This window comes from Danaus plexippus, chromosome 8 (assembly GCF_018135715.1).
Source record: "Danaus plexippus chromosome 8, MEX_DaPlex, whole genome shotgun sequence".
Classification (NCBI taxonomy): domain Eukaryota; kingdom Metazoa; phylum Arthropoda; class Insecta; order Lepidoptera; family Nymphalidae; genus Danaus; species Danaus plexippus.
Window position 1 is genome coordinate 4,745,401 of NC_083542.1, and position 24,624 is coordinate 4,770,024.

General features: G+C 29.8%; 1 protein-coding gene across 1 annotated transcript; it reads left to right on the forward strand.

The window, feature by feature from the left end:
• Nucleotides 1-17,978: 17,978 nt before the first annotated feature.
• LOC116774472 (protein cortex) lies at nt 17,979-22,879 on the forward strand. The gene is made up of 9 exons (XM_032667214.2): nt 17,979-18,103; nt 19,051-19,167; nt 19,801-19,987; nt 20,610-20,770; nt 21,058-21,206; nt 21,308-21,518; nt 21,579-21,777; nt 22,344-22,487; nt 22,740-22,879. Exons 1-9 carry the CDS (start codon nt 18,074-18,076, stop codon nt 22,877-22,879), a joined length of 1,338 nt encoding a protein of 445 aa, XP_032523105.2. The 5' UTR covers nt 17,979-18,073.
• Nucleotides 22,880-24,624: the final 1,745 nt, after the last annotated feature.

The window sequence follows — 24,624 nt, forward strand, 5'->3', positions numbered from 1 at the left end:
CAAAATACGATCTGTGATATAAAGTAAGGAAGTTAAAGTTTATACCTTCTATATACGCTCTTTAATTCACAGCAGGAAATGGACGGTTGGCGTTTAATTAAATTTCTGATCACATCGAATGGATAATGATATGAGACATCTATTCAATTAATTATTATATTTACTTCTCAATTAAAATTTTATTAACTTCGATATTATAATTTGATGTATAAGGCGAGACATATTCTCGATTTGATTTCTCGTCGAGTTTATCTGGAATTATGATATTCATCTACTACTTCTGCGAAAGCAATTAACACGGCAGATCTTTTTGAAATATGTGCTGCCAGACAAACACTTTAATTTTTATGTTATAAAGTGATATTTTTCCGAAAGTTTATATTTATGGACCTAGAGTAGATCACCGTTAACGTAAAGTGAGATCCTACTTACGTACCTAGATAGTAATAGAAAGATTTCTCATGCTTCTTTATTATCCTTAATCTTCTTACAACTTTGAAAATTAATAAAAGGTAATTACGAGAAATTGTCCGTGCAATAAGATATAATAGGATGAAATATTTTTCAATTACTATGGATATTTAGAACGTTAAATATATGTATATATATATATATATATATATATATGTATATATGTACATAATGGTATCTTCTTCAATATTCAAATACTTGATTTTTTAACAGCTGCAAAGAACTTATTGTAACAGTTTTATTCTCAATTTTCTTGTCAAAATTATAAATCGTATAGAAACACAATGGAGAAAGGTTAAATCAGTCTTAGGAAATCTTGTAATTTCCTAAACTTATGAAACTTTAAGAGCTTTGGCTCTTTGGTCTTTTCGATTAGCTTATCCAGGCTGCGGTAGGCCCTCTTATGAAAACCCATTTGTGTATAAGAGCTGTTAAAATGACTTCACAAAAGATAAAGTAGCAGTAAAATTATATTACTGCAATTTATACCGACAATTTTAACAGAATACGCTAATTAACGCGCCAGCTTTATATGCAGACATAACTATCTTTACATTATTAATTAAGGTTAGGACCCCACGTGGCGATCGTAAGATATAATTTGTAATGCTTATGCCTTTTATATGAAGAAACAGTAGCAATCGTTATCGACGGTCGCTACTTTTGCAAAATATCACAATTTCCTGTGACCACCAGGAGCTACTGAAAAGAAATTTTCATGAATAGGAACGTAGAAAATTCACTATATTTCTATACACAAAGGTGCTGCAATTTCATCTTTGTTGAATGTAGAGAAAAAGCAAAATTTGCCATACAGCTATAATCCTTTATAACTCAAAAACAACTTTAATTCGTCTCAATTCAAACAAAACAGAAAGTTTTAATGCTAAGTCAGCATATATTTTATAATTTTAGATGATGACATTTACTAGCATTCTAAAAATTTCAATTTAAATTTTAATTCACTTTAAAAATTCTTCTGTATTAATTTAAATTTAAACGCTTTAATATTTAAACTATTAGTGTATAATCATTATGATTCTATTGACTAACGACTATTCATTTTATAGGCGACTACAGAAGTGAAATTGTGTTATTGTTTAGAGCGAGAGTTTGTCTGTTTTCTCGTAAATGTAACGACATATTACATAACCCACTAACAATATAAATTACTTATTCGGATGCCTTAATATCTAATATTAAATCTAAAGAAACAAGTTACAAAATTTATGATAAATAATATACTAGGTGCTCTGTGTATATTTTGCGCACCGACCATGTCTGCCATATCTATTTTTGAGTTATCAAAAAGCTAATATCGACGTTAACGTAAAGCATAAACTACATCACCAGACATAAGCCCAAAACCAAAAAAAAAAAGTCATTGAATGCGAAATTTTTTTCATTCAAAATTTTAATAATAATAATATTGATAGCAACGATTGCGGCAGCACCAGTCATCTGAAGAATCAGCAAAAAACGTGATGCTGCGTCACGCACGGACTGCTCGAGCCGAATTTCGATGTCTTTGACTTCTGTTACTGATCGGTAGACGGATCTGGATCTTTAAACTTGACAACTGTGGTTTTAGCAATGTTGCTTTGATATTGAAACTTAAGGAGCGCTGAATAATTTATATTCAAAACAGAAGTTATATACTTAAATCTTCTACATTATTCAACCGTGATACTTTTATAAACAATTATAAATTGTTAAACAAACGCTTTACGACACACATAAGTTATTACCTTATAATTTTAAGCAATGTTAATCACTTTATTATCAACCTGTAACAAACAAACCAATAGCGACTGTATTGTTTTATACCATTTTTCGTCAAATTAAAATAGACGTAATGTACGTCTCATAATTGTTTAAAAGAATATAATAATCATTTCAAATAAAATAAGGTACATAAATAAGTAACAGCTTGGATGTTGCCTACCCTTCATGAGTCCTGTATCAGAATGTGGTGAAGGCCCATCCCGCTCAAGGAGAAGAGGTAATTAATTCAAATGAAAAAGAATTTGTTTTGAGTTAAATGAAAGTATTACTTTCGTTTTGCTCTACTCATCACACTAGTTTCCCTTACGATATTATCTGACACGTGATTTATGGACAGTTCTTATGGTAGGGTAAAGTAGAAAGGTTCAGCAATCACTATGCAGGTTTAGAAATCAATCGCTAAATAAAAGTTATATCTTTACATTGACCTACCTACCAACCATGAATATATAGCCTCGAACATCAACGAGTTAAGCTGGCTGCTGAAACTAATTTAGCATTTGTAGATCATTTTAATGGTTTGCTTTATTTATTTTGAAAATTCGGTCTTTTTTTTTCTAAGGCTAAGGTGTCTAGAATCTTTAATGACACTGATAAAACAATAGCTCTTCTCCCAAGTAACAAAAAAATATATTTGATTATACAATAATTTCTATTGGAAATTACTTCTGTCTCATATGGGACGTTTTAAGTACTTAGTTTTTCGTTTCATAACATTGTATTGTTATATAGGGAATATCCAACTTAAGTACACTACATATGTAATTTGTAATATAGCCTTAGGTATGTCAGCTCAATGAGCCGTGAAAGGAGTGCCCGCCATGTTGGATTTTTTTATAACATCGTCCCATTGGCCGCAAAATGTTTGCAAGTATTTTGAATTTTGAAAAAAAATTGCGAATAGAAGGGATTATTCAGCTTTAGGTAAATACTTTATTAATAGGCATCGTTTCAGCGGAGAGTTGCGTGGTACACCTGTGTTACAACAATTATATACCATCTGAGGGAAGGCATATGTAATATGTTATTGCTACACTTAAATTGATCAGCCGTCAAGGGTTTAGATGCTTAAAATAACCGTAAACAGTCAGAGAACGCCGGCGGGCTATGACAATTCACGGACATAATATTTCAGAGTTCCTTTTACGTCCAAAAGTAAATATTATTTTCCTTTACATACAAATCGCTATATTATTCATTCATATTTTGTATTCAGCCGTGTGTTCTCGTGATATATAAGCGGTTAAATTGTCCTCCGTAAGCTTTAAATACCGAGATTCCCTTTTTTAGAAACGTGTCAAAATGAAATATAATTCCCCTATAGGTCCTTTTTAGGAACAGTTATAGCTAAATAATACTCTGTTGTAATATTTTTTTTATATAAAGATAACAATAATATGACAAAAATTGATGTAATAAAAATAATTAAACACAAACTATTATAAAAACGTAATAAAGGTGACGAGAATTTTTTTTTAACAGGAAAAAATATCCTAAAAATACGAGTCTTTTCTTCTTGTACATATTGATGGGAAATATAATTAATTATAACATTGAATAAAGTTATTAATAAAGATTTAAAACCAATATAAATTTTATCAAGACGACAGGACAAGGCGTGAGAAAAGATATGTCTCTTCTACTACAAACAATTCTTCACAGACGACATTCACGTCATATAATGTTACTTTATAAGTCCACAACATCTAACGAGATCTGTTCCGAGAGCAATTCCTTTATTTCTTTTATTTATACAATTTAGTGTTATAAAAATAAATTAACCGTTTTTGGAGTCCAGATAAATAGCCCATTTAGCTTGAGCTGGCCGTTCCGTATTTTTTTAATTTTAGTTTTTTTTTAAATAATTCATTTTTAAATGTTTTATATAAAACTTATTTATTCTTAAACAGATATTTTTTCATAAACATTAATGAGACGGAAGTGATAATTATCACAATTAGTTGCCAGGTGAGAATAAGTTGCATATATACTTAGGATAGTCAGTCGGCACATAGCATTTGTATGTGTTTACGTTTATTTGTATGTGTGCAATCAGAAATAACGCATAACACAAATTTAATGTCACCGTAGCAGCGGGAAAAAGCTTTTAAATTCATAAAATACAACATTTTGTGATCCAGTATCCAGTATAGTATAATGCTCATTAACTTCAATACATTAATGCATCCTAATAATATGTTACTTCGATGCTCGTAAAGGTCGATATAGACGTGTAAAATTGCTGCATAATAATTTTATGTATTATTCCAACAATCTGTTTTATTCAAAACGAGTAAGTAATAGTTCCTGTTAGCTGTCAAGGGCTCTCAGGTTGTCTTAAAAAAATTGTGTGTTCTCAACCTGTAATTGAGTCGTTTCTTACAAGTAAATTGTCTAACGGTCGTGCTGTAATAAATGCACCTTCAACCCCCACTCATGATGTACAAACATATATATTTTTATGCATATTGTGCTATTAGAAAATAACTAACCTATAGATTATTATGTAATACTCTTTTTCAATACATCGGGGTCTATGTATTGTTTACTGTAGGCTTTTTATGTATATAGATATGTTTATAACATTATAATCACTTTATATATGTATGTTTTATTCGTAAATATTGCATATTATATATTTTTTAACATGATATCTGTGACAAAATTTCTATATTTCAATATCAGTTTTAAAATGACGACAGTTAGTTCGGTTAAGCAATGACCCGATTTAGTAACAAAAAATTCTAAACAAAACAATATGAAAATTGGAAATCATAATAATAGCAGACTATTCACGATACATGTTAAATAAGACTACACGGTGTACGGAATAGTCTGAGTTAACACTGTAATATCAATAGAATTCTCATTTCGGAGAGTCGGAGAGTCGAGGCCGGACTGACTGAACCAATCCAGTCCGAACGAATAATGTTTCGGCAAAGCATGATTGCATTCATTATTTTATGGCCCATAATAATCTTGTTTCTTGTAAGCCACTATCTATTACTTTACTCGAAACTATTCACTAGTAACGTCATCGCGTGTGTATAGCTATTTAGGAATGTCGATTTACTAACTGTAATAAAAAAATATATATTGTGCATTCACTCCAAACTCTATCTGTTATTAGAAAAATTATGATATAAATATTAACTAAATGATATAATAGAAATATACATAAATGAATTCCGTTAAACGGTATTAGCATACAAACATGAAAATTCAGAAATATACACTGATGTATTTGATATTTAAAAATAAATATTGTATGTGTGCGCGGAAAGAAGTGTTTAAAATGAAAATTTTATAAACTGAAAAATATAAATTAATATTTAAACAGATTAAATAGAATGAAATATCAAACGACAGGACGATGAATTGAACTTACTTGAGCTGCTTTTACAGATTTAAGTAATTCACTTAATTGGAGTATGCTCCAGTTTGAAGTTTAAAAGTTTTAGGTCGGACAAAAGGTTGCATTGGATGAAAAGGAATTTGAAGTTTCATATTCTATTAAGAGCAAATAATGAACAAGAAAAAATATATATTATAATAAAAATTCTGACTAGAAAGTGGATTAGAGGTATAAGGAATTGAGAGCTAACTTAAATAAACCCATGTAAAAAAATGTAGACAACGATATCTTCGTGTTTCCGATAATTTAAAGTTACAAAATATAATAATTTCTAGCTCATTAGAGCAATGATTAGTAACGGGTTCTTTAAAAATTATAATGTTAAATTATTACTCTTGAATCAAATATATATTAATTTATAGTCCAAACAATTTATAGTCCTTTATATTTCATATATATCGAATTTCATCGAGATTTTTAGCATTAATCAATAACAAATTTCGTTATAGTAGATAAAACCAACATGTAGGTGGAACTTAATAGTTATTCAGTGGAACTTATTTCGTTCGCCTATTCGTCTCTTGTCTCATATAACTAGATGTAACATATTTAAAGCAAAAATATATTGTTATGTAAATACTGAATGATATTTTTATGTTTTAAGAATCATTGAAATTAATATATCCTAATACATTCTTTTAGACATCACATGTATTCGGGCTGCGCGAAACATAAAAAACGAAAAATAATCTGTCAATTTGAATAAAACATAAAATATTAAATTATCATATAAACTGTCCTCGCATTACAACTAAATATTAAATTTATTTATATTTAAAAGTTTTAATATACATATATAAAAAAGGAATTCTAATTTCCAAACGAAATATATGTAAATAAAATTATGTTATGATATCCCACCTAAGACTATCACAGATAATATAATATTTTTCACATCACAAAAATGTAACTAGAACAACCTTTTTCACTTAAAAAAAAATGCTGAAATTTCTATAAATAAAAAACGAAGATCAAAACGACGAATGCGATTCAAAAAATCTTAGTCTTATTATATATGGAACATCCCACATCCTAATGTTTGTCGTTCTCTTAGTATTATATATATTATTAATAGATAATTCATTGTTGCTTGAATTTGCTTAAAAATACGAGCGAAGCTACACGATTTAGCTAGTTAAGAATATATTATGTAAATAGTAAGAATTTAATATGAAATTCAACGTATATAGCGCCAATATTGAAATGCGGTTTCTTGCTTAATAAATTCAATCAGACGGTGAAATTTATCACGATGTTATTATGGTTTTATAAAAATAATTGCACAAAAAACAGTTGCAAGAATTCTGGTTTCTGTGAAACCTTGAACGTTGGAATATACATATATAATAGAAACTAAACAATACAAGACAATACAGCATTACATAGAATAATTAATTATTATACAATAAATAGATCGATTAAAAAAAATATATTTATACAGAACACTAAAAAGTTAAAAGTCTTTCATATGTAAATATTCTCACATTATAATAAAAGATATAATATGGGTTACTGAATGTGAAACGGGAAACGCCTCGTTTGTAGCAACGAGGCAAACTTTCGATAGGCATCCCTATGCCTAGCACGAATTCCTCGTGCGACTCTCGTTACCCTGTTCGTAAATTAACCAATTTAGTTATTTCTTTAACTCGACACTATCAACGATTTTCAATTTATGTTTATACATTAAAAAGGATAATTTCTCACAATTTGATCTCAAACAAATGTTTTAAGAAAGGTAACAGGTAAAAAAAAAATGTATTATTGCTGTAGAGTTTAGACTAGTGTTATATGAAGAGAGATCGTATGAAAGCTTCAATACTTAAACAAGTTACCAAATAAAATATTTAAATTTTAAATAAATCTTCAAATAAGTTAGGCTGTTTAAGTGAGTGTGGCAAATTGTCGTCGGATCCACTCTTTAAATAGTACTGCGACCGTAGTTTTATCCAGGCGCACTTAAATCGTGTGTTATCTGCGAGATCTCCGTACTGACCGGCTAACGGAATACAGAAAACTTCTAATCATTCGGATAATTAAACATTGATTAAATTTATTATATTCCTAACATTCCTGGATACTATTTATTTAACATATAGAATGTTAAAAATCCTGTTTAAGATTTATACCAACGAAGTATGTTACATGTGGAGGTTGTGGAACTGTTCATTATGGATAACCTAACTTAAAGGTATTCGTAATGAATACAGTAAAAACAAAAATATTAGTGTTAAAAGGCGGACTAGCCTTCATAAAACAAGGCAAGAGCGTTATTTCCTATTGGTTGTTTGGTTATTAATTTGTGTAATGAACCACGTATTTACATAAATAAATTACACATATCCGTAAGCTTTTAATGCGATATATTAATTCAGAATTCCACCTCCTAGAAACAAATACGTCAATTGATCACTCACTCAGATAACTTTGTAATTACGTTTTAAATTTTTTTACTAAACTTGTTCTATAGCTGATCTCGTTTGAGTCCAATTATAGATAGAAATACGCAAAATTAAAGTCGCTTTTAATTGCAAAGCGTAAAATTAAATGTAATATTCTAGTTTTGTTGATCGACTTCATCATAATGAGGCTGATAATTAAGCCCTTTAATGCTATGGAGGTTTGCATTATATAAGTATTTTATGGGAGCATTTAATATTATTTTTGATAAATAAAATTTTACTGGTCATATTATCTCTTAATAGTTATGTTAAGTACGCGAGTTGAAATGTTCAAAATTCATTAAGTAGATTTTTTTTTTATTAAAATCATCATATCAATATTTTAGCTGTCATTTGATGTTCAATGGCGTCGACTAGGGATGGAAATATTTCTGCTGAAAAACCGGATATTTTTAAACACGGTACAGTAAACGGTAATAACGTAAGCCTTATATATATCCCTTTGGTTTGCATTTGTCTTTTCAAAGTCTAGTAAAGATATCTTCTTAAAATTCATGTATATATTTATACTCTTAACGTAGGGTAAAATCAAACTTCTAAGATAGATAAATCTGAACTTAAGATACTTCTCGCTGACTTAGATTTATAAACAAAAAAATGTCATATAGCAGAAATAGAAAAAAAAGTCAAAAAACCTTCAAATAAGTCTTATATTAAAAAACACCAACCAACTGGCGTTTCTTAAGAAAATCGCGATCTAGAATTCGTTGGACAGAGATAAACATTTTCGGACGGCAACTTTAGTTTTGTTCCTCAATACGGATTATTGTCTTTCCGTTCAAAAAACTTTTATTACTTTCATTAGTAAGTGAAGTATTTATAAATTTACCACAATTATTTGATCGGTCATTTCACCGTTTACTGCTTTTTTCCGTATAGCTCTCAGAATAGAAGTCACAAAATGGCATCTGTACATTTTTTATATACACACTTATTAATAAGCTAAAGAGAATATATGGTCATACAAAACGACAAGTAATAGTAAAATAGTTCAATTAATTGTTTTTTATAAAATTCCTGCATAAGGTTTCCGCCCGCGGTCGGCGTTTGTGTCGTCATTAGTCGTTTATGTGACGGTTACACTTATAAAAGTATGGCGGTTAAGAAAATAAATGTAAGCGTCGCTCGTTTTGCATGCGGTTAGATGATTATCAAATCAATTAGAATAAAAAGAGCCCTTAAATAAATTAGAAATGGAAGAGTTTTTATTATTATTAAGATATTAAAATATACCTATATATATATATAACGGAGGATCAGAAGATAGCTCATTATCAGACATAGTGAACGATGGAATAAGATTTAGTTGGTAACGCAGCGAGTTCATCCACTCCAAAAATGTCGTTGACATTCCCTCTTTTCTCTGTCAGTTGTCCAACGTCAAAACCGACACCGGGGTGACCTCACTCAAGCTAACTGCTTGACGTTGCCAGCTAATTCGTAATAATTTGTAAAATAAAATGGAAATAAAATCATAATTAATTCTGACGCTCCGACATATATAATAAATGAAAATAACTATAAAGCAGAATAGCAGATTTTTTCATTATCCCATTATTTATTCTCTCAATATTAACGAATTGGAATGAAATTTTGTAAAGTGTTTCATTCAAAAGACAGACTACTAAAGAATCGTACAGACATTGTGTTTTAGAAAACGTACCTGAAAAAAAATCTTAAAAAAAAGCATGAAGTTCATAGAGCCCGACAGCGGGCCTAGCCCACTATAAAACAGTGTAATATAAAATTATACGTCACATTAGAAAGCTGAGAAATGGAAATTCATCAATCTTTTACAATTGATGAGTGTGCGTGATGATAAACACATACTTAAAATTGCACACTACTTGCCTCCTTTAATTATTGTCTGGCATGTTATATTACGAGTAAATTTTGGCGGGAGTTTCGCATAAAAGAAACGTTCAGAAATATATATTGAATTACAATAAATAAATTATTCCAGAAGCATTAACCCATATTGCATATTTCAAATGAACGACTGTCAATATTTTCATTTTATTATAAACTAAACTCTTGTGAAAAGTACGGTTTTTAATGATATGTATAATAGAAAAAATATATCGTTTTCTTCTTAGGCTACTTACAAACACTTATAAAAATATGACAATACAATAACATCACTAGAAAAATGTGTAATAAATCATCGATAAGAAAACTTTTGCTACACTATTGGGTTTTAGTATAAAGAAGTCACTATGTGTTTTTCATATCGGAACACTTAATTTCTTTTCCATGTAAAAAAAAACACCTAACAATTAAAGATATGTTTTATAGCTTTGTAAGATATATATATATATATATGTCTATATATCTAACTGACTATGCTTTACATCTATATATAACACTCTCGTATATAAATAACATTTTTTATTAATCAACGACGTTGAATTCACCCCCGGGACTTGATAACGTTTAAAATACATGCATATACATTACACTTTACGATAACACACAGCTGAGTTGCTTAATTGAGTGTGGAAGTGTAACATTTTGAATGCAATACGGCTATCAATTTTATTATACATATGGAACTGTTATTTTATGTTACTTCAATGCTACAAGAATTATATACACAGAATATATATATATATATATATATATTGCTAGGTCGATATATGTATTGCTAGCTCATTTTGTATGTACAATTAAATAAGATGAGTGATTTCAACAAAAACACAGATGAATCTGAAACTTAGAGGAATGGAAATAATATATGTTTACGTACATAATTAAATTAAATTGCAAATTTTTCAGAAGTATTTTATTGCTCATCAAAATTATATTTATGAAAACAAAATAATATATATTACTGTACTTCAGATCCAAGATACTCATATAGTTGTAATAATAAAATATTCTTATTCATTATTAGTATTACTCTTAAAGCAAACATGATTTTAAGAAGAATTATATTAACATGACAAATCTATCCACAATATCCTTAACTGATATTTAAAAGTGGATTTTCATAACAAGGCAGTTCATTGCATTTTAACTTGCAGTGAAGATAAAACTATTTCAAATACATTTTCAGTATGACGTATAATTACGTATTTTACACGTGTGTATTTTTAATTTTGAAACTTGAAAATCTCCTTATTAAAGGAGGCTATTTAAAACAGTTGTATTGATAAGATTATTTTAAAGACAATTCGATATTTATCGAGAGCATTCATCAAATATAAGGTTTTTTTTTTTATAAAATAAAACAGAGGTCATTGACATCGTATCCTCGATACAGTTGTTGATTTCGCAACTTTTATATAAATAAATGGAATAAATTTTAATAAATTATAATAAGAATAATCAAATAGAAATGGAATATATATGGCTGAACTTTTTTTGTTACAGATAATACGAAGTTGATGTTACACGGACAGTGAAAGCTATGTATAGGCATTAGGCGTGAATATTAAAAAAAAATATTGGAATTATCACTGATTAAAAGCATAATAGCATACTTAAAAAGATCAAAGTATAATAATGTTCTGTCTTGATATTAGATTTAATATATTTTAATAGGAAAAAATATAAAATAGAAGAAAATATTTAACAATTCTTATTAAATAACGTAAAAAACACAGAGTACATTATCAGACCAACAGTGTATGAAGAAACTTTAGTGGTGGTTATTTTTTAGAAGTAAATAGAATATTAATGACTTATTGAACTAAGACGTGATATAAATTAACTATTCGAAGAAAATAACAAAAAATGATTGTTTTATATAATATAAAACACTATAGAATATAGACTGTGTATCATAGATTATATAATATATTTATATATATCAGATATAATGTCAAAAAAATCCAGTTAAAATAATAGTTATTTGAAAGTTATTTTCATAAAAGATATATTATTTTATAGATATATGTAATACATGTATTCGTTAAAATATAGTTCTACAACAAGTACAACAGCCGTATAAAAATACAAGCCTATTAACTGAAGCTAATTCTATTTATTGTTTATTTGATTATTTTAATGATTGCAATTGTTAAACTGCAGTGTAACACCATAAAAATATTTCACTGCACCACATTTGTTAAATTAATCAAAATGTGTCTTAAATGCCGCTTAACTCGAGTAATTTAACGGCTTAATGCAATTAATAGATGTTGCGCGTTAAAGCCATTTTACAAATATGCCGCCACAGATGACTCAATAAGCCACTGAATTACAAAGTGATATATTACAAACAATATTGTTTAAATTATCTTAATTTGTATTAGCTAGTAATGGAATAGCGTTAAATTTGACTACACTTGCATCAAACCGATACTTTACATGCGGTTTAAGTCAAAATTTTATAACTTTATAAAAATTACGTACCTGTACATCAATATAATCACACACAGCACAAATTTATAATAAAAAAAAATAACATCACAGTACACAAATGTCACCCTAAACTCAACGCTAAACCCGTTTTCATTTTCTTTTAATACAAAAAAAAAACATGTTTTTTTTTTAAATCACTCTATCAGCTGTTGGCAAGGACGTTCAAAAATGGCCACGTGAGGTCATTGCACTATAATGTGTTTCATGAACAGGCGCGCGCGCAGCTCGCGATCTCCGCGACGAATGAGGAGTCTTAGAACTATTTCAAAGATCTTTCCTCTAATCCTTTACCTACAAGCATCCAGGAAGTGGGGCTGACTGAATTAATATAACATTATTATATAATAATTATAATAATATCTTTTAATTATTATTTAACTTATTTGGGTTACTTTTTAATGAAAGCCATTTAAAATTTCGCAATAATCCTAATATTTTCATACGATCACTCATATATTTCAAGAATATTTGTCGTTATATAATTATTTCACGACACCTTTTATTAAATACTGTTTTATTCAAATATCTTCTTTTACTAATATCAAAACATAATTGCTTGTAATTTAAGTACTTATAAAATGATAAGCATTGTAAGGATATGGTATAAAAAAAGTCCCGACAATATAAATAAATAAATAAAATAAAAATTAAATATATATATATATATATATATATATATATATATAACTTAACGAGGAATAAAACAGTGGGAGGGTGCATGCGTTGTTAGTTTCCTTTATAAAGGATTATGAACTCCATGTTTTTCTAACGTCATCGTTTATGGCAATTCATTTTGTAACGTCATAAAATATCCATCAATAATAACTTTTTCTCTGCATCTGGTGTAATAAAAATATATTATGCTAGTTGAACTATATCTTTTTCCGTCGGCATTCCGTAACGGGTCAACGACTGTCATACCTTTTGTTATTAAGAACAAGGCCCCTGAGCTACGATTTCTGAAGATACTAAAAGCAAACTTAAACTCAAACTTGCAACTTTGTCGGGCACAAACACTTAAAACCACTTCAGGCTTTAAAACTTTAAAACTTTTATTTTATAGCCAAATGTGTGCGGGCTTGCTTTCACTTTAGTAAAATATATTATTTAATATAATAGTCTTACATTTATGCCATTTCACTTAAATTTATTTCCTTCTTAGTCTCATGACGGGAGACTTATTCGTCCTTAAGGAAAACCAGACTATTTTTATGACTATTCGGTACTATTCCGACCGCCTCTTTACCTAGTCTGTAGAGCCAAGAGGAGAACGGAATTGGAGCCAACATTTCGGTCTACATAGGCCTATGTTGAAAGGGTACTCTATAGTACTCAGTGTACCTTTGAGCTTTGGGAAATTCCACCAGAGCGTCACGGTTGAATGCGCTAGTGACCCATAACGATTTGCTAAGACGATGAGGGTAAACATTAGAATTTGGTGGGTGGTTTCCGGCATAACCTGGGCTATCCCATATACCTCTATAATTTCCCCCTTGGATGGAAGAAAATTCATTATAACTTCCCCAAAGTAAAAAAAATTTTTACGACAATTGAAATAAAAAAAAAACATGTTTTCTGTGGCGACATTATTAATAAAGGTCTTAATGGACGTTGTAAAACACGAGTTAATTATAATAAATAACAACGATTGTACCGATATCTCAAATTAAATATTGGTATTAGAAAAATTTGCATACATACGCGTATACAACACAATCAACATTTAAATAGCTTTCTTATTCATTGTCGAAAATCCTTTTTGATTTATTTTGAAAATTTTTTATGTGTGTGTTAGACAAACAAATCTGATTTTAATGTGACTAATACGTACTTTTTATCGCAATTTTTTATAGCAAACGTTGTCTTAAATTTATCACAGAAACTTTTTGGGGTTCCAATATAAAAATTTAAGTCAATATTTCCACATCTTAATTAGTAAGTAATGTCTCGGAAAAAAAAAAAATATTCTCTTTGAGATTCATCCATTTCATATCAAAACACAAAAAAGAGCCTGGTTAAAAACAACAAAATTAAACGTAAAAAAAATATAATATCACCAAGCGGAACCGTAGAAAAAGGCTAGTCAGTAATATAAACACTACAAAAATCAAGATTTAAAAAAAATTTAACACGCGAGCCAGAATCGCTACATTCACATAATACACTATCTCAAAACACATTAATACTTGTGAATTCTAGATGAAGCTGATGTTTATCGTATTGTATTTATTTGACATTTATAGTGTTTAATTATATTATAAAACGGTCAATTTGTTCAACGGTCGTACGAATATATGTTGAGATAAAAATAATAGTTGTATTTGTAACTATTAATATTTAACAATGAAAATAATATAAACGGGCAATAGTTTAACTAATGTCCACAATATAAGTATTCTTTTCGCATGCCATTCATAGATATCACAATATGCATTGTTTGTGAGTGAGAAGTAACGCCATCATTATAGGCGGTATCTGTAGGAGGCGACGTCGAGGCTGGTGGGATTACGCATTGCTTAGAAAGGTGTTTACGATGTTCAGCAATAATGTACATACACACAGAATGTATTGAACGAGCGTTATATATAACACTTTATCTAATTGCTAGTCGCTGAAACATTATTACTTGATTCTTTTTAATAAAAAATCTATTCTTACTAAACTGATATTTTTTTCTGTTGTTTATGACTGTTCGAAGATTTTTTAATGCGGTTTGCTCTTATAAATTAGTCAATTTAAGAAAATAAAATATGTATATTTATATTTATTAATTTTATTATTTAATTAATAATAATCTACAGGCTTTTTGTTTGTTTTCGACGAATATTTAATTCAAATATCATTCATTAGTTTTAGTAAATGACATTGTTGTAATATTAACAATTATCTAAATTCTTAAAATTCAAATAAATTTATTTATATTCATAGAATTGTTATATGTTTTAAATTAAATAATTTACGTAACAGATATACGAAATGTGAGGGATCAATTATAATGTATAACGTCTTTCAAATAACAGCACTTTGAATAATATTTACGTCTTTGTTAAAACGACAGAATTATATTTAGGCAAGATATATTGAAAATTTTGTTTCTATGAATGAACGAACGACATCAACAATATGTTACTGGTAGTAATGTTTCTGTTAAGATAACATCAGAGCCAAGTATGTGTTTTATTAACGCACTCGTTACTTAAGAGAGAAAACATAATATCTATCGAAAGACGGATCTAGAATCAGACAAATCGTTCTTTTGCCAGATATTGATGAGAAACATTAAAGGAAATGAAAGCGAAATTGAAGCAATACGTCATTGATCAACTTTCGACTTTTATCTTTCATCCTTCGTCATTCGTGGAGGTAATGAGATGTCTTCGAAGCAAGCTCGGAATTTTACCAATGCTCTGCAGCTGCAAGAAAATTAGACCCCGACCCGGATTAGACATCGATGGACTGAACGCTAAGAGATGAATCCATTGAATGCTAAACGGTACCGTCTCCTCTTTGAAAATGTATGGCAGTATTTTCTTCTTTCTTTCGTTAATCGCGTCCCACTTTTTTTGTCATCACGTTACGTTGATTTTTTAATCTGTATAAACTTCTGTACTTTACTATATAAACTTTATTTGAAACACTGGTTTAACACTGTTTTTAATTTAAATTATTAAAGACATAATTATGGAAATAGTACTGTAATATAGGCAAATTATTTTGAATTCCCCCATCAACGCTATTTATTGCATTAAATATGTTTGTGTATTTAGTTTAAATAATACATTGCTTATTATCGAAACATAGAAATGAACAAGGATATATATAACTTTTTTCTCGATAAGTCATTGATCATAAATTACCTTCAGGAACTTTCACGAACTTAAAAGATAAAAATTTTATACAAAGAGAGGCAAAGCCATCACAATAAAATAGCGTGGATTGTGAACCTCTTTTTAAAGATAATAAATGTTAATCTCTTTCTAAATGTTTTTTCCAGATAAACACTTTTAGTCTCCCTAACATATAACGGTAAATAAGGATCAAATTGTACACTGTACTAATGACAAAGACCATACAAGTCGCGGCACAATAATTTAAATGGGAATTGGGCCAAAAAACGCAATCGTCTTAAGTAACTCAAAAATTATGACTTACTAATTTGTTCGATATGGACTCATCAATACAACATCTGGTCCAGATATATAAAAATCTTTAAGAGAAATCCAAAAAGTTTAAAAATACGGGTTGTTGTTAAAAATAGGACCACGATTATGACAGTCGACACTTACACTCCTGAAATATAAGCAGTACCGCTTATATTGAATTTAGTTTTAGATATATGATATCAAACCATAATCTCTATCACATTTGCTAATGGCAACCAAAACCATTTTGTAGTCGGATGTAGAAGAATCTTTATTACCTATTGTATATATCATCATCATCATACAAATAACGAGTTTCAATATTATTAAATATTACAAAGAGTATACAACAAACCGAGAATCTTTTGTCACGACCTAATACCAATAAAAAGACATCTGTCCACCCGAATAAGAAGTCGGCGTCTCGATTGAGGTAACTCAAAAACCAGTGTATCGTAAACAGATTTACTTGTACATTACAGCACCTAATAATAACCTTGGCATATGTTCTAATATGCAGAGTTAGACGTATTAATTAAACCAGGCAAGCTCGTGTAACTTGCTTCTTCTTCTTCTTCTTTTTGGTAAGTGGCGTTGGCGTTTCCTTATAGATTTCGCCAAGGTCATGTAAGTAACTTGCTAACTGTCCATCGTACAACAAAAGTCTTCTTTAAATTTGAGAACAGCATATAATATTCTAATAGTGTGCGATCAGCAAGAATTCCTATCATATTCAAAAAAATATATGGAAACATAAAAATAATAACTTGTACGATGAGCTGTTTTAATTTATTTTGCAAGGACTTGATCTGTCTTTAAAAAAATTAACCATTAGAATCTATAAGTAGTCATTTTATTTTAAATAGTTATTGCGTAATATATGTCATGGACTTAATAAAAGTAAATTCATAGAAAATGGTAAATGTTTCATTGACCTTTTGAATATAAACCAACTTAGTTTATTAGATGGCTTATAAAAGATATATATTTATACTTAAATATATAAATAACTAATTAAATCCTGTTTAAAAAAATATTTTAATAAAAAACATAGAAAAAATTAATATCAAATGAATGGTAACGTTTCTCAGAAAAATCTAAATATAAAATGGCGGCTATGGAAGAGTGATTAGCTTAAAATTTGATATATTAAAAAAATCATGGGATGAGTATCAATAAGCACATTCATGTTTAAAAATAAACTAACATGAAAAGTATGTTTTAGCACCACCGAAGCATTGTTTGTTTTCTTTTTAAAATTAAACATCATAAGTAATTTAATATCACCGTATTTTAAATGGCAAGCGCGTTCCTTTTATAATAATATGCCGAGGGTAGGTGCATATTATATTATGGAGCGTTTATTTTATGTCAGTTAAATAACTGTCGTTAAAAATTATAAAGTAAACAGATAATAATAGACATAAAAAGTGATGGATCGAACTACTTTCGGTAGAAAAACTGTAAGTAATTCTACTGCTTAATGTATATTATAAATTTCAAAAAATATATATATAAAAAGGTTAATTTGTTCTTTCGTTCTTTGGTTGAAAAAAAAAAAAGAATTTTGTTTGCAGTGCATTCATAAAAGTTATTCTTTCATTCAAGTAATAAAAACGAATGTAGTAATTATTGCAATGTGGATTTTATTCCTATTTATCTTATTATTTATCTCATTCATTATTCAAATGACACTTTTAACACTGACACCCTCAGTCCGAATCCCTTTGAATTACAACAGATATGCCATTGTCATAACCATTTTGGTTAAATTAATATAATTCTAAGTAAGAATCACAAAAATCGAGAACATTAACACACTTAACAGTATGAACTTTACACTCGATAATAATTTTGTATTTAATGTTTTGGAAATCGACATTGTTAAATCAAAACTAATATTAATTATGTATTAATATTCATACATTATTAAAAATGAGTGTTTTTAATAAGTGAAAATAATATATTTATTTATATATATAAGTGACCATAACGGTAGCTGTTTAATTATCGTAACAATGGTTAGATATGACAAAAAAAAATATCCATTGTTAAACCATTTTAAAAATTCCTAACGTAAATGTAATTCTTGTTTAACAAAACACAACAATATTACAGCGTATTGTTAGTGGATATTGCGTCGCAAATAAATGCCAGTTCAGCGATGATATACAATTATATTCAAATTTTATGACACTAAATTTGTTCTTGTTGCTTTCATTGTTTCGTGAAGTCCGGTCTATGAGATCAATTATGCATGAGACTGGAACGATAGCTATTTGATAAAAAAAATATATACGTTAATCACTTACACCATTTTATTAATCGTTACAAGAAGAAATGCATCGAGTTCATAAATATCTCTATCAAATATGTTTCTACCAAATGTCATTATTTTTTTAACTTTCAGTTAAATACACAGCGATCCCGGATGGACAGATTCGTGGCACCACGAACTTCCTTCGACGAATCCAGGCGACGTCGTTCTTGGCACGCCACATCCAACCCCGAGATCGTTGACACTTGGGTTAATATTCTGATGAAATTTTTATATAAAATAATTATAGTAATTTCACATCAAATACATTTAGAATTATCAGAACTTCATTGACATAAAAAAAGAAAAAACACGTTTTATTTTTATATTTCTATTATCAGTCATAATTGCTTACTTTATATTTATAGGTATTATAAAGTTTATGTAAAGCTTACTAATATTCCTAGAGTTACTTACTAATATTCCAACCAATATGGTAATTAGCAAACATTGTTTATAACTTTATATACCTTACACAGTGTTGGCATAGATAAAAAGACTGATACTTTTGTTATCAAGAACACCAATCGGGAACGAGTAATTAATATAGCATTATCTATTTATGAATGTAAGAATAAATGACTACTAATTAAAGAAATGAATAAACGTGCATGTTGAAAATCCGTATGAGGAATTTTATTAAAAATTCTTGCTAAAGTTTGGCACATGGTACAATTCAATGCAATTTTTCATACTACGCTATTCCTGAAAGACCCTACAATGCCCGTTAACTGATTATAGAATGCACTTATACAAAACTGAAACCCAAATCATTCCCAAAAATACGCTAACTACTTGTAGCTTTACATATAATAATCCTAATATTACATAGTCTTCTTTCAGTTTGGTAAATATATTAAACAAAAGAAATACACAACTTACTTGGACGAGGCCTTCGAGCTAGAGCAAGAAGTTAGGGTTCCGTACAAGGAGGCGTGGCTGCGTCCGTGGCCATGTGTTCCGCGCAAGAAGAACTACTTATCATCAGCGGACAGCATTCTAGACTTACCCACATACAGTTACGCGACTTGTGAGTAAGGACGAGTGTACGCTAAAGTGAGAGCTATAGTCAATACTCCATTTTTCTTGGTCCCATCAAGTGTGCACACCCGTTTACGTATCTTATAACTTTCACGGTAACAAAAACGAGCAATACAACTCGGTGTCATGTGAACGTGTTTTAATGTAGGCGGGGCTTAACAAAACAACTTTACAAAAAAAAATGTTAAAAAAAGTAATAAGATAGAAAATATGCTTAGAATATACATAAAACATTACCGACTTTAATTGATTATATTAACATCTTAAAGAGATTTCGAATAATATCTTTATTGATTATGTCAAACGCAATGATTTATATATATTTGTAAACATGTGTATTTATATTTAATACTTAGAAATTAAAAAAAAATACGCATCGATAGTAAATTAGATCTATAAATTTTATATTTTCGATCAAAGATCAAAATATTTTTCATAAGAACATGGAAATAAAAAATATTGAACATTTTAATTAGAATGAAGAAAACACTTTTTTTTTATATGTTGATTATAATAGAAAGCCTAGGAAACTAATGACATTACTTTGTGTATTAATTAAGATATTTATTAAGTTGTCAATAAATAATACAAATTGACGTTTCATAATACAGTTCCGGAACTCTTGGACTGGAGCAATGACAACATCCTGGTGGCCGCCTTAGGAAGAAATTATCATAAATGGAGTTGGAGAAGCCAGAGTCTCATCAGTCAGGGCTACACGCAAAACGAAATACAGTGCTGCAAGTTTGATCCAAGAGGGGAACTTTTAGTTGTAAATATAGTTTTATAAGTTCATTTAGAATATAAAATATATATTTATATTGAAAAATCATTGACACAGCAACAAGGTAGATTGAATCTGATATTGTACAATATAGCGTTCCAATCCAATCTCTTTGCCAATTAACTCATCGTGCCCTGGTTAATGGTGGTGAATTAAATATTTTATATATTTAATTGTCATTTGAAGAATTTTTATTTTGTTTATAGGCCATTTAAACAATAAAAAGCTTCACAATATACATGCTGCTATGGTAACTATTTTATTATTCTTTTCAGCTTGGTACGGACAATAAAATGGTCGAACTCCACAACAACTCTCTCAGCAAAAAAATCGCAACTCACCGATGTCCATGTGTCGATACCATTGAGCATCCGTGCTCCGTCACCGCAGTAGCCTGGAGCCCAACCGGCAATTCGTTTGCTACGTATGACCTTGTATTCATCACATGTCACTGCGGCCCATAAACCTTACAAAATATATTAAAGCATGTGTAAGTAATAAAAAACTATCGAAAAAAATTTGCAGAGGCTGTTCTTTTGGTGTGTTGGTTTCGCTATCACGAGAAGCGAAACTCATTACCTGGCGTCGAGTAGTTCGAGAAGCGATACAGATTGTGCGCGTATCACCAGATGCTCGTTACGTAGCCATATCCTCTGTTAATTCATCCTTCGTGCTGCTATTGTCCTGGCCGACATTGGAGATAACGTCAAGACTGGATTCCGATTGGACGATTAGGGTTTGTACTTTTAAATATTTATAGTCTTATTTAAATTTTCAATAATAAAGTAAATTACAGACTATCGCCTGGCATCCTTGGAGGAGTGCGTTACTGGGTGTTGGAGCTGTAACTTCAGACCTTCAGGCGAGGATTGCGTTGTGGGATGCACCGACATCAAAAGTTCGCGAGACAACACTCAGTCCAAAACGCCACAGTCTAGATGCTATGTTGTTCAGTCACAGGACCGGTGAACTGGTTCTCAGTTTATGGAACTCTGGTACGACAGAATGAAAAATATATATAAGGACTTGTTCCCACAATTTACTTTTAGATTCAGAAGAATAAAAAACTTAAAAAAAATACTAATTACAAACAAAACAATTTAATAATTCTTACAAATTAATGAAATAACTAAAGCAATAGGTTTATTAATCACAGTAGTACACAATGATGTTTGATACCTCACAGAATCTAACAATGTGATTATAAAACGACTCCCGCTGCCGACTTTACCTACGCAGCTCCGACTGTTGTGACCGTTCACAAGTAATTGAAAGACTTGATACACGACTACAGATCGTTTTAAAAATAGTTAGTGGGTACTTTAATAAATCAAAAGGGGGCGTTGCTAATAATACAGAATAAAAGTTGCCTGATTTAATTAGATTATAAACAGTATTAAGGTCATTAAAATTCATTTACAGTGTATATTAATTATTTAAATATTGTAACTGAACTATACCTTTATTTAAACAAAACATACCTTATTATTTTTTATTTAGTAATGTATGTATGTATGAACTGTATTAAAAGAAGCAACTCTATTTGAACTCTTTATGGCAGACCGTGCATTACTCCACCCGAAAACCTGCTCTCACCTGGTGGTGCTGAGCGATCCGAAAACTGTGGTGGACCAATGGGGAGAAGGCAGGAGCGGCTTGGACCGAGTTCGTACTATGGTGTTCAGTCCAGATGGAACTAAACTTGGTAACTAAAAAGCACAATACTTAGATAAATAAAACTAATATTTTCGGATTACTACGCTTTATTTTATTTTACTTACTTACTTTACAGCAGCCGTGATCACGAAGTAATAATATTCTGTTTTAGTCTTGCAAAGTAACGTAAGTCCGTAGTTTAATCCAAGAGATATTAAAATCAAAGGAGTTTTTTTTTACTAAACCGCATTAAATTATTGTTACAACTAGTTATTTTGAATATTTTATTATTGTTTAACAGCTACAGCGACTTCAGACGAAGATTTGATAATTTGGAATTTCCTACCAGAAGACAAAATAAAGAAAAACACAAACTGTAAAAGCTTCTCTGCGATGCCCGTGTACTTGGACCAGGCGACGCAAGGCTTCTCACTGCGATGAACCATAATTTATTCTGTAATTATTTCATTACCTAAGAAGTCACTGGATGTACTTCATATATATATTTTTTCAAATTGGTAATAAATTTTTCAATAAACTGATCATGACTCCCGATATAAAATATACAACGCATGACGTATTTTATATTTTTAATTCATCCCAAAAGGTTACGTATAATATTTTGTTACCAATTAAGGTAACTAAATTAGCTGGACCAATTAAACGATAGATTATATAAAAAGCTCACTACAGAATTCGATAATAAATTTCTTGAAAATAATAAAAATGTCACTCAAGTTAATCTATAGGTAACTACTATTAATGGTTATAAATAAATTAGACCATGTACCTCGATATCGGGATTACAGATTTCACAAATTATTGCATCTTTAGATAGCGTACATTGTTTTCTAGATTTAAGATAGCAAAAGATAGGAACTTCATTGAATCGTCAGCGCCGCCTCTGGACATCGCAATAAGCTTTTCTTAATTTATTCCCTTATTGTGAACATCTGAACACTATTCATGCACGTGAAAATATCGTATACAAATCTGCCAACCGCATTGCTAAGGGCCAACGTTGAACATATCCTTATTTAAACAACACTCTCTAAATATATATAATAAATTTCCATTCGGATTTCGTTTGACATTTAAGGTGTAACAATAATAAAAAAGTAACAATAATGTTAAATAAATTCTATTAATATATATATTTCTTTATGGCCGTTCCAGCCATTGTTACAACATAAAACTACCAGGTCGATATCAATTGATCGGAATCTATTGAGACTGTTCATAACATCTTTGTCTCCTGTTGTTTATGATGTTAAATTGTGGGCTCAATGATTGGGGGCGTTCTATATTTTGAAACAGTTTTCTTGGCACAAGTTATATGTAGTAGCGTTTTAACAGTTTGCTATAAGAGAATTTAAAAACTATTAATAAATTCTTTAACATAAAATAATTAAGAATGTACTTTAATGAGATCTAAGATTTTCACAAGTTTTATTCATTTAAATGAAACTAGTATTATTCGGATATACTACGCGGATTTTATTATTTAAAAACTACATAATCCCGACGTTTCGGTTACTTTGCAGCAACCGTGATCACGGGCGGACGAGGTGAGAGGCAGACCTCGTATTTACATCAATTTACTTTTAAATTTTATCTTTAGTTCTAGGGAATAAATAAAAGCCTCAGGGCGCCAAGCCACGGCTCTATGACGGATGACTCATTATCTCGACACTTACCATAGTCAAATTTTCAACATTACATTTTGTGGAGTGCGCTACACATTGTCGTGGTGAAGGAAGATCCTGCTTCGAGGGACCTGCCGTCAATTTTTTCCAATACAACAGGCAAATGGCAATTGACATACCAGTCTGCAGTAACTTTCCTTCCATCTTTAAGTATAATTGTCGAAAAATTAACTTTCCGACCCAATAATGAGGCAATCATCTTTTTTCCTTGACTTTTTCCTTTTTTACCTTAGTTGGCCTTTTCTAGAAAGGAAACACACACTGAGCTGATTATCTCTTGGTTTCGGGTTCGTAGCAATATATCCAGCTTTCAACACTTGTAACGATTTTAAATACAGCATTTGAGTCGTTAAACTTATCTAACGTTTGGCGACACCTATCCATGCGAAGGTGTTTCTGGTAGTCCGTTAAAGTATGGGGAAACTATCTGGTACAAAGTTTATGACGCCTGAATGTTCGTATAATATTTTTTGAACTTGA